Source organism: Pisolithus orientalis (assembly GCF_024613125.1).
Source record: "Pisolithus orientalis strain OTSU chromosome Unknown F5J12scaffold_9, whole genome shotgun sequence".
Lineage (NCBI taxonomy): Eukaryota > Fungi > Basidiomycota > Agaricomycetes > Boletales > Pisolithaceae > Pisolithus > Pisolithus orientalis.
Genome location: NW_026260790.1, coordinates 623,038 through 636,574, shown reverse-complemented (window position 1 = coordinate 636,574; position 13,537 = coordinate 623,038). Strand labels below are relative to the sequence as shown.

At 46.2% G+C, this 13,537-nt stretch overlaps 5 protein-coding genes across 5 annotated transcripts; 4 read left to right on the top strand and 1 right to left on the bottom strand.

Annotated features, from left to right (window-relative positions):
- Nucleotides 1-4,533: 4,533 nt before the first annotated feature.
- F5J12DRAFT_699670 (uncharacterized protein) lies at nt 4,534-4,974 on the top strand (the record flags this gene model as incomplete). Its single annotated transcript, XM_051740482.1, has 2 exons — nt 4,534-4,692; nt 4,744-4,974. Coding segments are annotated over 2 exons (390 nt in total), but the record flags the coding sequence as incomplete, so codon positions are not given.
- A 916-nt stretch (nt 4,975-5,890) lies between these two features.
- On the top strand, nt 5,891-6,535 carry F5J12DRAFT_692322 (uncharacterized protein; the record flags this gene model as incomplete). Its single annotated transcript, XM_051740398.1, has 1 exon — nt 5,891-6,535. A coding segment is annotated over one exon (645 nt), but the record flags the coding sequence as incomplete, so codon positions are not given.
- Nucleotides 6,536-6,985: 450 nt separating this feature from the next.
- F5J12DRAFT_891296 (uncharacterized protein) lies at nt 6,986-7,510 on the top strand (the record flags this gene model as incomplete). Its single annotated transcript, XM_051747473.1, has 1 exon — nt 6,986-7,510. The coding sequence occupies one exon, from the start codon at nt 6,986-6,988 to the stop codon at nt 7,508-7,510; it is 525 nt and encodes a 174-aa protein (XP_051601393.1).
- A 3,135-nt stretch (nt 7,511-10,645) lies between these two features.
- F5J12DRAFT_718819 (uncharacterized protein) lies at nt 10,646-10,861 on the top strand (the record flags this gene model as incomplete). Its single annotated transcript, XM_051741130.1, has 1 exon — nt 10,646-10,861. One exon carries the CDS (start codon nt 10,646-10,648, stop codon nt 10,859-10,861), a length of 216 nt encoding a protein of 71 aa, XP_051601392.1.
- A 1,133-nt stretch (nt 10,862-11,994) lies between these two features.
- On the bottom strand, nt 11,995-13,411 carry F5J12DRAFT_821737 (uncharacterized protein). Its single transcript, XM_051745324.1, has one exon. It carries the CDS (start codon nt 13,051-13,053, stop codon nt 12,004-12,006), a length of 1,050 nt encoding a protein of 349 aa, XP_051601391.1. The 5' UTR covers nt 13,054-13,411; the 3' UTR covers nt 11,995-12,003.
- Nucleotides 13,412-13,537: the final 126 nt, after the last annotated feature.

Sequence of the window (13,537 nt, the reverse complement as noted above, 5' to 3'; positions counted from 1 at the left end):
TGGGACAGCTTGCATGATGGCCCCATGGCATTGGGGATGTGCTGGAACACATGGCATTGGTGTAGTGCCAGCTCACATTACATTGGTACTGGGACAGCTTGCATGATGGCCCCATGGCATTGGGGATGTGCTGAAACATGTGGCATTGGTGCCAGGATGCCTTCCATGGCATTGGTCCTGGGTTGGTGTTGGCCTGGCTGACATTGCATTGGTGCCAGGATGCCTTCCATGGCATTGGTATTGGGTCTGCCCACATGGAATTGATGTTGTGCCAGCCTGCATGGCATTGGTATTGGGCCTGTTCATATTGCATTGGTGTTGGCCCAGCTCACATGGTAATGTTGCCAGGATGGATGGCATGGCATTGGTGTTGTGCTGGCTCATATGGAATTGGTGTTGGGCTGGCTTGCATGACATTGTTGCCAGGGGTGAACTCAGGGGCTGAGCCCATCCATACCTTATAGGGACACCTAACTTTGGGCTTACCTGGGACTACTCATATTGCAGTGGCTACACCTACCCTGTGGAGCACCTGTATCCCATGGTGACCATAATTCCACAGCTAGCTTGTACCCCATGATGACAATTCTAACCTCAGCCCAGCCATTCTCCATGGTGACTCCTACTCTTGGGCTCAGCTTTATGCTATGGTGACATTCATTCATTGGGCTCTCCCATAGTCCATGATGACACTTACTCCCCAGCCTGCTTGTAACTGACAATGACAATTCAAACCACAGCTGCATCATTCCTCATGACAACATTTACTCTCAGGCTCAGCTGTACTACATGGTGACACTCATCAGTTGGGCTCTCCCATACTACAAGGTGACAATAAGTTCATGGCTCTCATGTAACACACATGCACAAGCCATACATGGGCTTGACCTCTGCTGGCCTGTCAGCAACAGCTGATTGTCAGCCTCCACTGACCATCTCATACAGCCTAACCAGGTGCATGGGCTTGATTGTTGGTATGCAGCAATGGTAGATGAGCTGAATATGTTTCAGAAGCTCAGGCTGTATGAGGAGGTTGGACACCCCTCAGATCAAAAGATCATCAGTTCAAAGTGGGTATACAAAGTAAAGCAAGGACTGACAGGCAACATCAAGAAGTACAAGGCACTAGGGAGTTCACTCAAATTCACAGAGTGGACTATACTGATACTTTTTCCCCCATTGCAAAGTTTACTACCATTCAAATCTTGCTTGCCCTCACAGCCAAGTATGACCACAAATTACATCAAATGGATGTCAAGTCAGCCTTCCTGAATGGAAAACTTGATGAAGAAGTCTTCCTTTGACCACCTCCCAGGTTCTGTACATCTGCAGATGTTATTTGGTGCCTTCACTGTGCCCTCTACTACAGACTCAAACAAGCTCTGAAGGCTTGGTATACCCACTTGAGGGAGGTATTTGAAGCTCTGGGCTTCACATGCAGTGATGCAGACCATAGTTTGTTTTACAAATTCAAAGATGGAATTCTGATTATAGTTGCTGTCTTTGTGGATGATAAGCTCATCCTGTCAAAGATCCATGATGCTATTAACCACTCAAGACTCAGCTCTCCTCAGAGTATGACCTATCAGTTTTGGGTGAGCACAATGGATCTTAGGAATGGAGATCATCCCAGACTGTGATAAAGGATAAATTGAGCTCTCACAGGAAAGATATATCAAATCTATACTCCAGCACTTTGGGTTGTAAGATATGTATCCTGTTGGTACACCTATTGAGCCTAGTCTCCAACTTGAAAAACTTGAACAGGCCAAGTTGGACATTGCACACCATCAGAGTGCTCTTGGAATCTTGATGTATGTATGATATGTTAGCTACTTGCCCTGACCTTGCCTATGCAGTGGGTGTCCTTAGCAGGCATGCAGTGACTCTGGGTGAGCACCACTGGGTGGCCCTCAAAAGAGTCTACTGCTGTCTCCAAGGGACCACTACCTTGCATCTTCACTATACTGCAGCTTCAGGACCACTCCAGTTGGGTATGCCAATGCAGACTGGGCATCTGATGTTAATGATCACCATTCTATCACTGGCTATGCATTCATCTTATGTGGTGGTGCAGTGAGCTGGTTGTTGAAGAAACAAACCTCTGTTGCTCTTTTGAGCACTGAGGCTGAGTACATGGCTGTTTGGGCAGCTGTGATGCTGCTTGGTGAAATTGACATGGCTGCATGAGTGAACCCCACCCCTCTCCATGTTGACAATCAGTCAGCAATCTTGTTGGCAAGAAATGCAATGTTTCATGATCATATGAAACACATTGCCATTTGTCATCACTTCATTCAAGAGAAGATTGAGTCAGGGGATGTCTCTGTGGTGTACTTGTCTACAAACAAGCAGCTGGCAGACATCTTGACCAAGGGGCTTTCTAAAGATAAGCACATTTGTTTTTCTATTGGCTTAGGGGTTACTTATTGAGATATTCACTGTTGAGTGGGTGTGTTGGTGCACATTAATTATATTTCTTACACTGGTAATATCTTACATAAGCACAGTCATTTCAGCACATTGGTTTTCCTTCATGTGCCTCAGTCTTCTCCCAATAGAAGCCTGAGTATCTTTCTCTTTGTTAGTCTGTCCCTACTCAGAAACTACCCCACAAAATGACCATCCAAGAGTGAGGTTGGCCAATTCCACCTTCAGGGGTGGGATCATCCAAGACTGAGGTCAGCCCATCTCATCTTCAGGGGATGGGACCATCCAAGACTGAGGTCAGCCCATCCCACCTTCAGGAGGTGGGACCCTCCACCAGTGAGGTTGGCCCATCCCACCTTCAGGGGGTGGGATCATGTTACAGCCACCCTCACTTCCATATGTTGGCCTACCCATCATCAGGGACAACTGGCCAACATCAGTTAGTCCCACCTTTAGGCCAAAATGTACACATTGGATGACACAGTTTCAGGACTATGGTTGACTGGACTATGAGAAGGGATGTGCTAGGAAACTTGCCCCCAAATTTATCAGCCCCTTCCACATACAAGAGGACTACTGCAACAACACCATCTTGTTGGATATTCCCATGGAACTCAAACAATGTGGAGTACACCCAAGAGGTGGGCATCCATCAAATGTCAAACACTCACCCAGGTTTGGTGGTACTGCTTATGAGTACCTGGGGTCCTACTTTTTTTTTTCTTTTTGAGAAATTTTGCATGTCCTGCAGCATTTTCATTCCAAACAAGTTTCTACAATGTAGCTCTGCATTTTAGCCTTTATGATAGCAGACAGACCCACCCAAATATATGTTGTCTCCATCATTCCAGACACTCAATTTGTGATATATCATTGCAATTTTGAGACTTATGAGCAATTTAACTTACCAGTACCCAAACCTGGATTTGGCAATCAGCCATCCTAATATGTGTCCAAGATCTAGATCAACATGTCTGTTTACTGTAAGACTTGGTAAGACACATTAAACATGTCTTTCTTGACACACTCATCCTCCCTCATTATCTATGTACCATACCACCCCATAGTTGTCTCATAGAGTGTCTTGTCACTGGACATCAACTTCTAATGGACATCAATACTGTATCTCATAATCCCTCAGCACCATTCAACTCTTGGATTGCATGTGAAAGGTCTTAGCCAATGGACATAATATTTAATCATAGAACTCTCCCCTTATCATCTACTCCCCCATCACCACTGCCTGGAGCTTCCCAAAGCAATGATGAACTTTCCACCCCACAATTAACATGAGGCATTGTACAGGAAGCTTCCCCATTTGGGATGCTCCTGCCTGACCCATGGCTCTCATGTCCTCTATCTAATAACTCCCAGCCCTCACTTGTCCTAGAGCAAGCAACCCCAAACTCCATTTCCCAAGATCAGATTCATGATCTCTTGGAGATGGGGACAAGCAATGCATTTTTCATTCTCTTTCAGCATGGACACTTACTTACTCAGGTTGTTGGTGGATATCACATCCTTGAATTCCCTCATTGTAGCCAATCCATTAAAACAAGCATTCCAAGGATGGTCATGCTGAAGGAAAGCAGCTATTTCAACACCCTGACTAGCCATTACCACTGCAAGCCATGTCTCATTGCTGCTGCTCACAAGGAAAAACAAGCAATGTCTACTGTTATGGATAAAATCAGTTCACCCATGACCACCCAGCACTTGGTAACCCCTTCTTTCACTATATGTAAGGACAAGCTCTTCAGATTCACTGTTTTCTAATAGGTATGTTCTTGATCTGTTTCGACTTCTTTTCCCTGGCTGAACAGTTTCCTACAGACAACTGTAATGCCAAATGTCATGGTTGGATGCTCCCCCACACAGCCCAGTTCTCCTGATCAGAAATTCACATCACTCCCTACCATCCTCATGTCTTGGTCTCTCCTTGTACTGGTTGAGTCCACTGGGAACTGACATCCAAGTGAATATTCCATGGTCCTGCACAGTCATGGGGGGTCCTCACAAGCTTCCATTCACTATTAACCCCATTGATGGTCAAGTCTTTGTGAGATCTCCCAAGTGGCATGCATTGCACAGTCTGACAATTTACCCTGCTCTCCCTGTGCAGGACTTGACATCAAGATCCATGACTTGGGCAAGACAATCACTTCATACAAGACCTGCACTCAGAGATCCCTCCTCACTATTGTTCAACTGCAGGCTCTCATTGATGAGCACAACAATGAACTCAATCAATGGAAATTCAAGGTAATTATTTACTTCTGTTACTGCTCTTTTCATTACTAACCAGCAAGACAGTCTCTCAATGATACCAGAAGAATCAGCCATACTCTTGATACCCTCAATATGCATTCAACACTCATTATGGCACTTTCGCAGTCAGATGCCCCTTGGCTTCATCACATACTTCACACTCTCCACATGAATGGTGCCAGCATTTGCACAATTCTTTGCCAGATCAAAGACACTATCACAAATGGGTACAGGCCTCATAGCTACAATCAAGACAAACTTGACATTGCACTACTTTGTTTACCATGTTGGAGGGGGGAATCTCCTATCTGTGCTCACCCAGCATCTCTGCATACCCACTGTGCACACTGTTTGCTGCTAATCAAGCACAGTCAAGATAACCCCAACCATTGGCCCCATCACCTGTGTGACTATCACCAACAATATTTGATTGGTTGTGATTGAGATGCATGCTGCTGCCAGTCTTACTACTCCCTGTGAGGTGAGCCTTCTCACAGATGACATTGCACTCAAAGAGGCTGCCATGTACCATCTGGCTGAAAATGGGGTTGGAGGTTACTGCTGGAAGCATGCCAGAAATGTATACCCCTTCCTTGACACCTACAAGTCTGCAGAACAGCTTGCCATAAAGCTCTCTACAGGTGATGTCCATCTCAGCAAGGAAATGTCAGTCATTGTCACCCACTGCTTTGGTGAAGACCAAACATACCCACTTCTTGCCACACCATTGTGTAAAGAGGAGGACCATGTTGACTGGGAGGACCTCATGAATAAGCTTATCAATACTTGGTATGACACTGATGCTAAGCCTGCTGTGGTCATTTGCAACTGACAGTGACACAACACATCACAAAGCTGGTCATGAGGTTTTCATGGCTATTAAGTTAACTCTCACATCTCCACTCTATGGCATTCTATCAGGACTCCCTGGACCCAACCTATATACTGGCCCATATGAGATGACAATGGATTTTGACTACAAGCATCTTCTTAAACATAAGTTTTCCTTGTGGCTCAGAATGTATGAGACTAATGCTTTTTCTAAGGGGTCTGTACAGCACTTGGCTTGTCACATGGAATTCTGCTTGATAATGGGTGACTTCTTACTTCCAAGATGTTCCTTCACTACTTGACCTGGCTTGATGACATGGATGAAAATCTGGCAAACAGGTTGCTATTCCATGATGACCCCCAGGATGTTCCTCATGCCATTGAATTCATTCAGGCAATTGTTTGCCTCACAGAGATAGATCCAACCTGGCCCCTGTATACTAGACATGGTGGGATCCCAGATGACAATGCTGTCATCAACTTCAAGGCCATCAAGATGCTTGTGCATATTCTACATCATTTGCTCAAACTGTTCATCAATACTACACTCTCACTTTCTCAGCAGGTCAGCTACATCAGCACATGCTGCCACCTCCTCTTTTGTCAGTATCAGCTCAACCATGCTTCATTCTTACTGAACCAACTTTACTACAACATAATGATGGCTGTGAAGAACATCATTTTCTGCATCATGAAGCAACTCTGGCTTGACTCCTCATCCAAGTTCTCCCTCCTCAACGTTGGGACAGATCAAATTGAAATCTTGTTTGCATTGATCTGTATGTGTGGTGGACACAACAGTGCTGTGAAGTACAAGCAAGGTATGGACCACCTTCACTCAGCCTGTGATATCAGTGGTGTCTACTTGCACAATCCTGATCTCCACCATGGGCATCATCAGCTCAACTTAATGCACTCAGAACACATTGACCATATCAACCATGATATGTGGCAGGGTGACACTGTTGTCCACAACTGCAACTTGCAGGGTGTGTGGTTCAAGGGATGTGCTGCAGCAGTCACCATTCTCTCCTCCTCTCCCTTGTTCCCAGAAGAATATGAGTTCAATGCAATATTTTCAGTTGAAGGAGTCAACTTGATGTGCATGTTTGGTGGAGGAAGTATCCTAGTATCAACCAAGGGGATGAGGGCAAAGACAGAAGCACCTTGTTACATGCAGACTCAGGAGGCAAGGATGCTCCACCTCAGGTGCCAATTGTTGATACTCTCAATGAAGAACCTTGAACCATTGGGACCAATGAAGAAGATGAAGAGCCTTCACTCTCTTTTGAGGATCAGCTTGAGCATGAGGTGGAGAATGGACTTGTCAGTGAAGACTTCAAAGGTCCATTGTCATCTGCAGAAGCTATGATAGATGTTGCTGACAATCCATTGCATCCACCTTCCCCCTCTGGACTATCTCTCATATAAGGGAAAGTGTGTCCATAAAGCATCCATGTGTTGGCTCCTACTCAACAAGGACTTCTCTGCCAAATTGCATGACCAACTCATTCATGTCCATGGTTTCACTCTGGTCAACAAACTTGCCAAGAGTCTTCAGCCTTCAATCTTTTCTGACATGGATCCATCCTTTGTTGTCAGCAATCCTTTCATTACTCACATTTGTCTTAATGATCAAACAACATCCTCAGCACTGGTTCACTCAACAAACATCTACAAAAATGGCATTGTGTGTAATGACATCCATATCAAGACTCTTCATGTGAACAGGTCAAAGATCAAGGTCTCTGGTAATGTCCTCATACTCATCCCTTCTGAGTTGAACTTGATGTGGATTTGGATGGTAGTGTATCTCAAAGCTTTGTCACCTGTTCCTGGGCTTGCTGTCACCACTCAGAAGGTCATAGAAATCTCCACAACCAAGTCACTTGTTGAACTTGTCAATCCCAATGTCATTATGGCATCTGCCCACCTCCCTTCTGACAAGGCCAAGGAGAACAACTCTCAGGACCTTATATGATCACTCAAGAATGAGCCCCTCAAGGTGGCAGTGGATCTTATTTGGAAATGGATGTTGGAGATGAAGATCCCCATATCAACCATTGCACTACATCAAGTGGATTCCACAAATGGGCTATTCCCTTACTGCTTAATGGATGGTGAGTGATGTGTTTTGTTACTTTGTTAGTAATCTTATACATTTTCAGGTTCTACTCCTCTCATTTGTGAGGTGGAAACTCTGCAACTATCATCTACCAAGGCCATCACAGTGATTTGCCCATGATGGACAACTTGTCCCCTTTCTGCTTTTATGACTTGTTTATGTTGCTCTGATGTTGTACTATAGCTCCAGTGTCTGGCTCCTCACTGTGCATTGATTGTGCCAGCCAGTATAGCCTTCATTGCCTGCCTACCCCATCTCTGACACTGTATGACTCTTATTTATTTGACTGATTGTTCTGTTGACTACTGTGGATATGCATTGTGACATGTCTGTCATGACTGGTATGGTACCCTTGTTTAGGGGTATATAAACCCATGTACTTTACCTTGTATCCTCAGTTTTTCAATAGCTTGCAACTCAGCTAACTTCCTTCTCACCCATCCTCTGTTCTCTCTCCATGCAAACAACCTTAGGGACTCACCAGCAGACTGAACCTCTGTCAGACATCTGAGATAACTGAGCCATAGGGGTTATGACAAGTTTGGCCCATAGACTCCCCCTCACACACTTCATGCCTATTCCATTTGAAGAAGTCACTGCGCTCGGGCATAACAGTTTGCATTGCCATCCTCTTGAGTACACCCAGCATTTCATGCGAGCTTACTGTGTATCCACATGCCAAATGATGACTGACAATTTCCAGGCTGCCAGTTCCCACACATAGTTAGTCTGGGAAAAGTTGAAGGGCACATGGCAAAGCACATAAATGACCACCATGGTCAAGGCCCAGACATGTTGTTCAAAGTAGTATAGTGGGGATTCCATCTGGCTACCCTACCCAGAAGTGGAATGACTCAAAGCCCTAACACACTACCTCAAGGCACAGGGCACCTCATCCATCAATGAACTCCCAAGGCAGGTGAACCATCTCAACAAAGAATTCACCTTATCTGGCACTTGGTATGATGAGACCATTCATGCATGTGCATGCTTGACCTGACTGATGATGTAGTAACTGGTGTTGCTTTGACAACATCAAACTAAGTAATGCCCACTCACCAGAGCATCTCCTCAGGTTTTAACCCTCACAAGAAAATATATAAAGGGCAGCGAGGGCTCTCAACCACCCAGTGCTACATCCCCACCAGAATGCCATGCCCTGTATTCTGACCACTCCAGCTTGAACAATTTTGGGTCATGGCTGAGACCATCCATGCCAGAACCTTTGATCTCACCAGGGACTGCCTCCCTGCCAGATATGTCACCTTTTGCAAGACTAATACTGAACATCTGGACCTGGCTTTTCATTACACACTACCAGATGGGTTTGTTTGCAAGCCCCTTCATCCTTGGGGACATGGAGCAAACAGTCACCAAGACTGCTGCAAGAGAGGGAACTTCCTCTCTGGGATGATCTTCAATTGGTTCAAAGCTGACACCAGAGCTTGTAAGAAAACACCCGAAATGGTATCTAGATCACAAGCTAAACACAGAATAGAAACCAGTGCCACTACAACTGTACATGCTAACAGTGGGCCCTGAAGGGGACACCCATGGAATGTCCACTCTACCCCTCACAAGGGCAACAATACCCACAACATGACAATGCAATTCACTCCCTACCAATGACCTGCCATCTCCCAAGGCTTGACACAACTTCACCCCACTGTTGGCATTCAGCATACCTTCCCAGGGACAGCAGCCTGCAGGGACAGACACAGCAAGAGTGCCATCAACCCCACTTCCACAGTTTGTAAGGAGCCTGGAACTCTGGATGAACTGCTTGACAAAATCATCAACACTGAAGCTGTTCCCACAGGTGGTGATGCTAGCACCATTCTGTGGGGTTGTTTCTGAGTAGTGACAGACTAATAAGAGAAGATACTCAGGCTTCTATTGGGAGAAGACTGAGGTACAACTAACCTAATAAGAGAAGATACTGAATAGCTTCAGTAAGGTAGCTGTAACTCATAATAAGGGAACCTCACCTCAGGCTTCTATTGGGAGAAGACTGAGGTGCACAAAGGGAAAACAATGTGCTGAAATGACTGTGCTTATGTAAGATATTACCAGTGTAAGACATATAATCAATGCACATCAATACACCAGCCTCAGTCCAGGTACAAAACTCATCATTATCCTACTGCTCTATCTCATCCTCATGAACTTGATCCTAGTCATCTCAAGCATGACCATTTGATCTCCCCAGAAGATCAGGAGGGCAGATGTAATGACCTGCACTCCTGCAGATACAACAATGGAGCCAAGTTCAATATGTCAGCCTTGACACTTCCTCTTTAGTACGGTCCTTTGTGTACATAGTATATGAAGACTCATGTAGTAGGTAGGAGGGAACAGTTTTACCAAGAGACCCTTGGCCAGTTCTGACAAACAATGCTTGAGACCTTGTGATGGAAACCCTCTTACCACTGTGACCAAGTCGTGCAACTGTCACAATTGTCTTCATGTGTGAAAGGTCCATTCTTTGCAAAGACAAGCATAAGATGCCAATGAGTGTTGAATGCATCAACATAGACATATCCAGCCAGGCCAGTGGTCAGCATGATTGCAAGGGCATTGAGAATGTGAATGGTGGTATTGGTGTCACAGTTCCATGTAGCCTTGTTACTGTACTTGCTGGCTCCTTCATAAGGCATATCAAGATCTGAGTGGATGAAGAGAAAGAGCTGCTCAAAGATGCTCAGAAAGATGGTGTTGGTCACTCATTAAAACATTCTGGTGGTTTTATTGAGGTGCCATGTCATGGATGGACATTTCGCAATCTGCTGGTCAGTGTCGCCACAACCCAGAAATGCACTGATAACCTGCAACAGTCAATAGCAGTAACCTCAATGAATAGCACACCTCAAAGTTGCTAGAGGTTTGGCTAATTCCTCAGGTGTTTGTCAGGTGTTTGTGGTGAGTTTTCAGCTGAGAATATCAGTATTCAAACTCCAACTGCTCTGGTCTAATGCATTGTCCATAGCTGTCATGGAGTCTGAGCTGTCTGCTCCTCCTCTGGCATCACAACCCACCAGATCAGCAACAAAAGCAGTGGTCCCTTGCATTATATGGGAGAACACTTATGCTGCATGGACTGATCATCTTATCGAGTGGTGTAGGACCCATGAAGCAGAGTGGAAGAAGTTGTTTTCTGACTCCACACAAGATGCTCAAGAGGAAGGTAGGATTAAGCAACAATTGTGACATGGGAAGAATGTGATATATGTTGAGATTGTGAAAGTGATCTTCTCAGTTGATGAGTCCCCCAGATTCCAAGTCCTCACTCAAGACAATCCAGCTGTTTTTGCCACTCTGATCCATAGTCAGCTTGACATGTACATGCATATCTTTTTAACAAAAATTCACTGCTCAACTGTTACAGTTTAAAAATGAAGTACCAAAAGCAGAATGCATTACTTGGGCAGACAGGTGCCAGGTGCACCTACAAGGATCTCACAAGCAGCAACAGCACAAAAAGTATAATTGGTACATAACTATTTCATTCCTAAAGACATTAGTTTACTGATTGTTATCAGTGATGATTGAGAGGGAGTTTCCTTGGTGGGGTGAATTGCATGGGTGGTGATGCACAAATCCTGCCTACAACAGCACCTGGAGTGCTGCTGATAGTGGGCAGGATTTTGCTAGGTGCACAGTTGAACTCTTCAAGCTGCAGCCAAACCCACCATCTGGAGATTCTGTCAATCCTGCTGCAGGCCTGCCAAATTCACCTCAGCTGGAGGAGGGTGAAATAGAAGGGGATGGCAACATTCATACTAATAACAACTTTTTTGCAGACAATTCTGAACTGATGCATGTTGACAGTGACCCCCCCTTGTCACACATCAAGATGCCATCATTTCCCATACCATCCCCCTCCCCACTCTTCTCTGAGTGAGAGCTGCTGCCACCTGTTGTTCCATCAGCCAACCCATCACATCTCCCCCATTTTTCTGAATGGTTGTCACTGTCATCCCTCCCTGCTAATTCTGAGTGGTTTTTGCTTGCTCCCCCTGCCATCCTTTAACTTTTCTGAGTTGTCTCCTGTCATATCTCCTCCCCCCTCTACTTTTAACAGGGTGAATTCTATTAGCTTGAACAATGACCCCCCTCCCTTTGTATCCCATCATCCAAAACTCCAGCCAGCATGTCCATCCCTCGAGCAGGATCAACCCCTCCTGAAATACTGGTGAGCCTCCACTCCAAATATGGACAAGTCTTCCAACTCCAACATTGCTTCATCCAACATGTTTTCAGCACTTTGTCTCTCATTGTCTTCCCCCCCCAGCATCACCACTTTCTCCAATGACAGCAATTCCAAGCTGTCATCAAAGCCATCCCCCATTCTACCATTTCCAGCCCTTGATGGCCCGAGGGTGGTAAAGTTGTCGCTCCGACCCCCTGCCCTCTTCCTCCGACTCGCTCGACCGATGTTCATCAGAGAGCCTTCTCTGATTTGGAAACAGTTCAGCAAGAGTGCGAGACAGGCGCCTCCCGACTCCTAGCAGGACGGCTGCATCGATATCACTCCTCCCACCACTCACCCGAACATGGTCGTACGAGAAACCTGGCAAAGCCCAAGCGGCGTAAGGCTTGCCATGGGACCCACTCGTCAACCATTTTGTTCTGAATGTCTTGTTGTATTTCCAGATCCACACAGTGCAGCATAAGCAACTCCGTTTACTACATCCGATAGGCTGCTGACGTGTATGATCCAAAGCATGGACCGGGTTGCTGAGATGAAGCAGGATGCGAATTTCCGCATGGAGCCGGGTAGTGACGGAACGACTGCTGTCCCACACCTGCCGCATGTTCTGAACCTTCTCATGCAACGCGGTCGCCGTTTCCGGCGCGAGGGGGACACCGCCGAGTGCCCGTGATATGACGCCCATGTAGTTTTCGTCCAGATCTAGCCTAGTCTCGCAAGTGCCCTCCATACGGCCGACCCAACGATGGTTAATGCCTTGCGAGAAACGGCGCTGGGCATGCTCGATGAGGGTGCTGATGTCGTTGTAATACTGGGCAACCTTAGCAAGGCGGCGTTTCAACTTTTCTGCCTCCAGTTTCCGTTTGTGATACAAAACGTCGTGTTCTTGGCAGAGCCAACGTAGCAGACGGGATCTTTTGAGAACGAGGACGGCGATCACAAGATGTGCGTAGCGGTTGCAGAGGTCTGGCGTTTCTCTGATATTCTGCAAGTTGAAACCTTTAATCATGTCGGTGATAACCGTCAAAAGATCGCGCATCATTGTCTCAGCCGAGACTTGGTTTCCATTATACTTCAAGTCGCGATAGTCCGTAGAAGAGGGAAATTCATCCTCAATGGATGATGCGGGTTGGTAGACCCCTAGGACTCGGTTGAGGTTGTCAGAGGATGTGTCCACAGCTTCACGCATCTTCACGATCCGCTTCGTGATGTTCTCCCCGCAGCGAGTAAACAGGAAAGGCAAAACATCAAGAGCAATGTTCGTGGGAGTGGTGATCAACCTGATCAGCTCAAGAGCAGCCTGACGGTCTTCGTCGGTGGGAACAGCGTTCTTTGCTAAGACAAGCGTGATACTCCCACAGGTGTCGAATGCAGCAGCAAAGACATCTCCGGGCCTTCCGGTGGTCAGTGCGACCGCGATAGTGTCGAGAACGCGAATGGTAGTACTGGTGTCACTGTCCCGCGTATGCTTGCTACTAAACTGACCAGAATCTTCATAATCCGCATCGAGATCCGAGTAGCCGAAGTGATGGAGCAGCTGAAGCTGCTCGGAAAGACGGACTTGGTCGCTCATCAACACATTCGGGGGGATTCGAGATGCCATGTCGTGGATGGAATGTTTCGCAATCTGCTGTTACAGGCGGACTGGTCAGTGTCGCCACAATCTGAAAGCA

Excerpts from the sequence above, each read along its gene's own strand:
- F5J12DRAFT_821737 (XM_051745324.1), bottom strand. The coding sequence starts at position 13,053 with ATGCGTGAAGCTGTGGACACATCCTCTGACAACCTCAACCGAGTCCTA.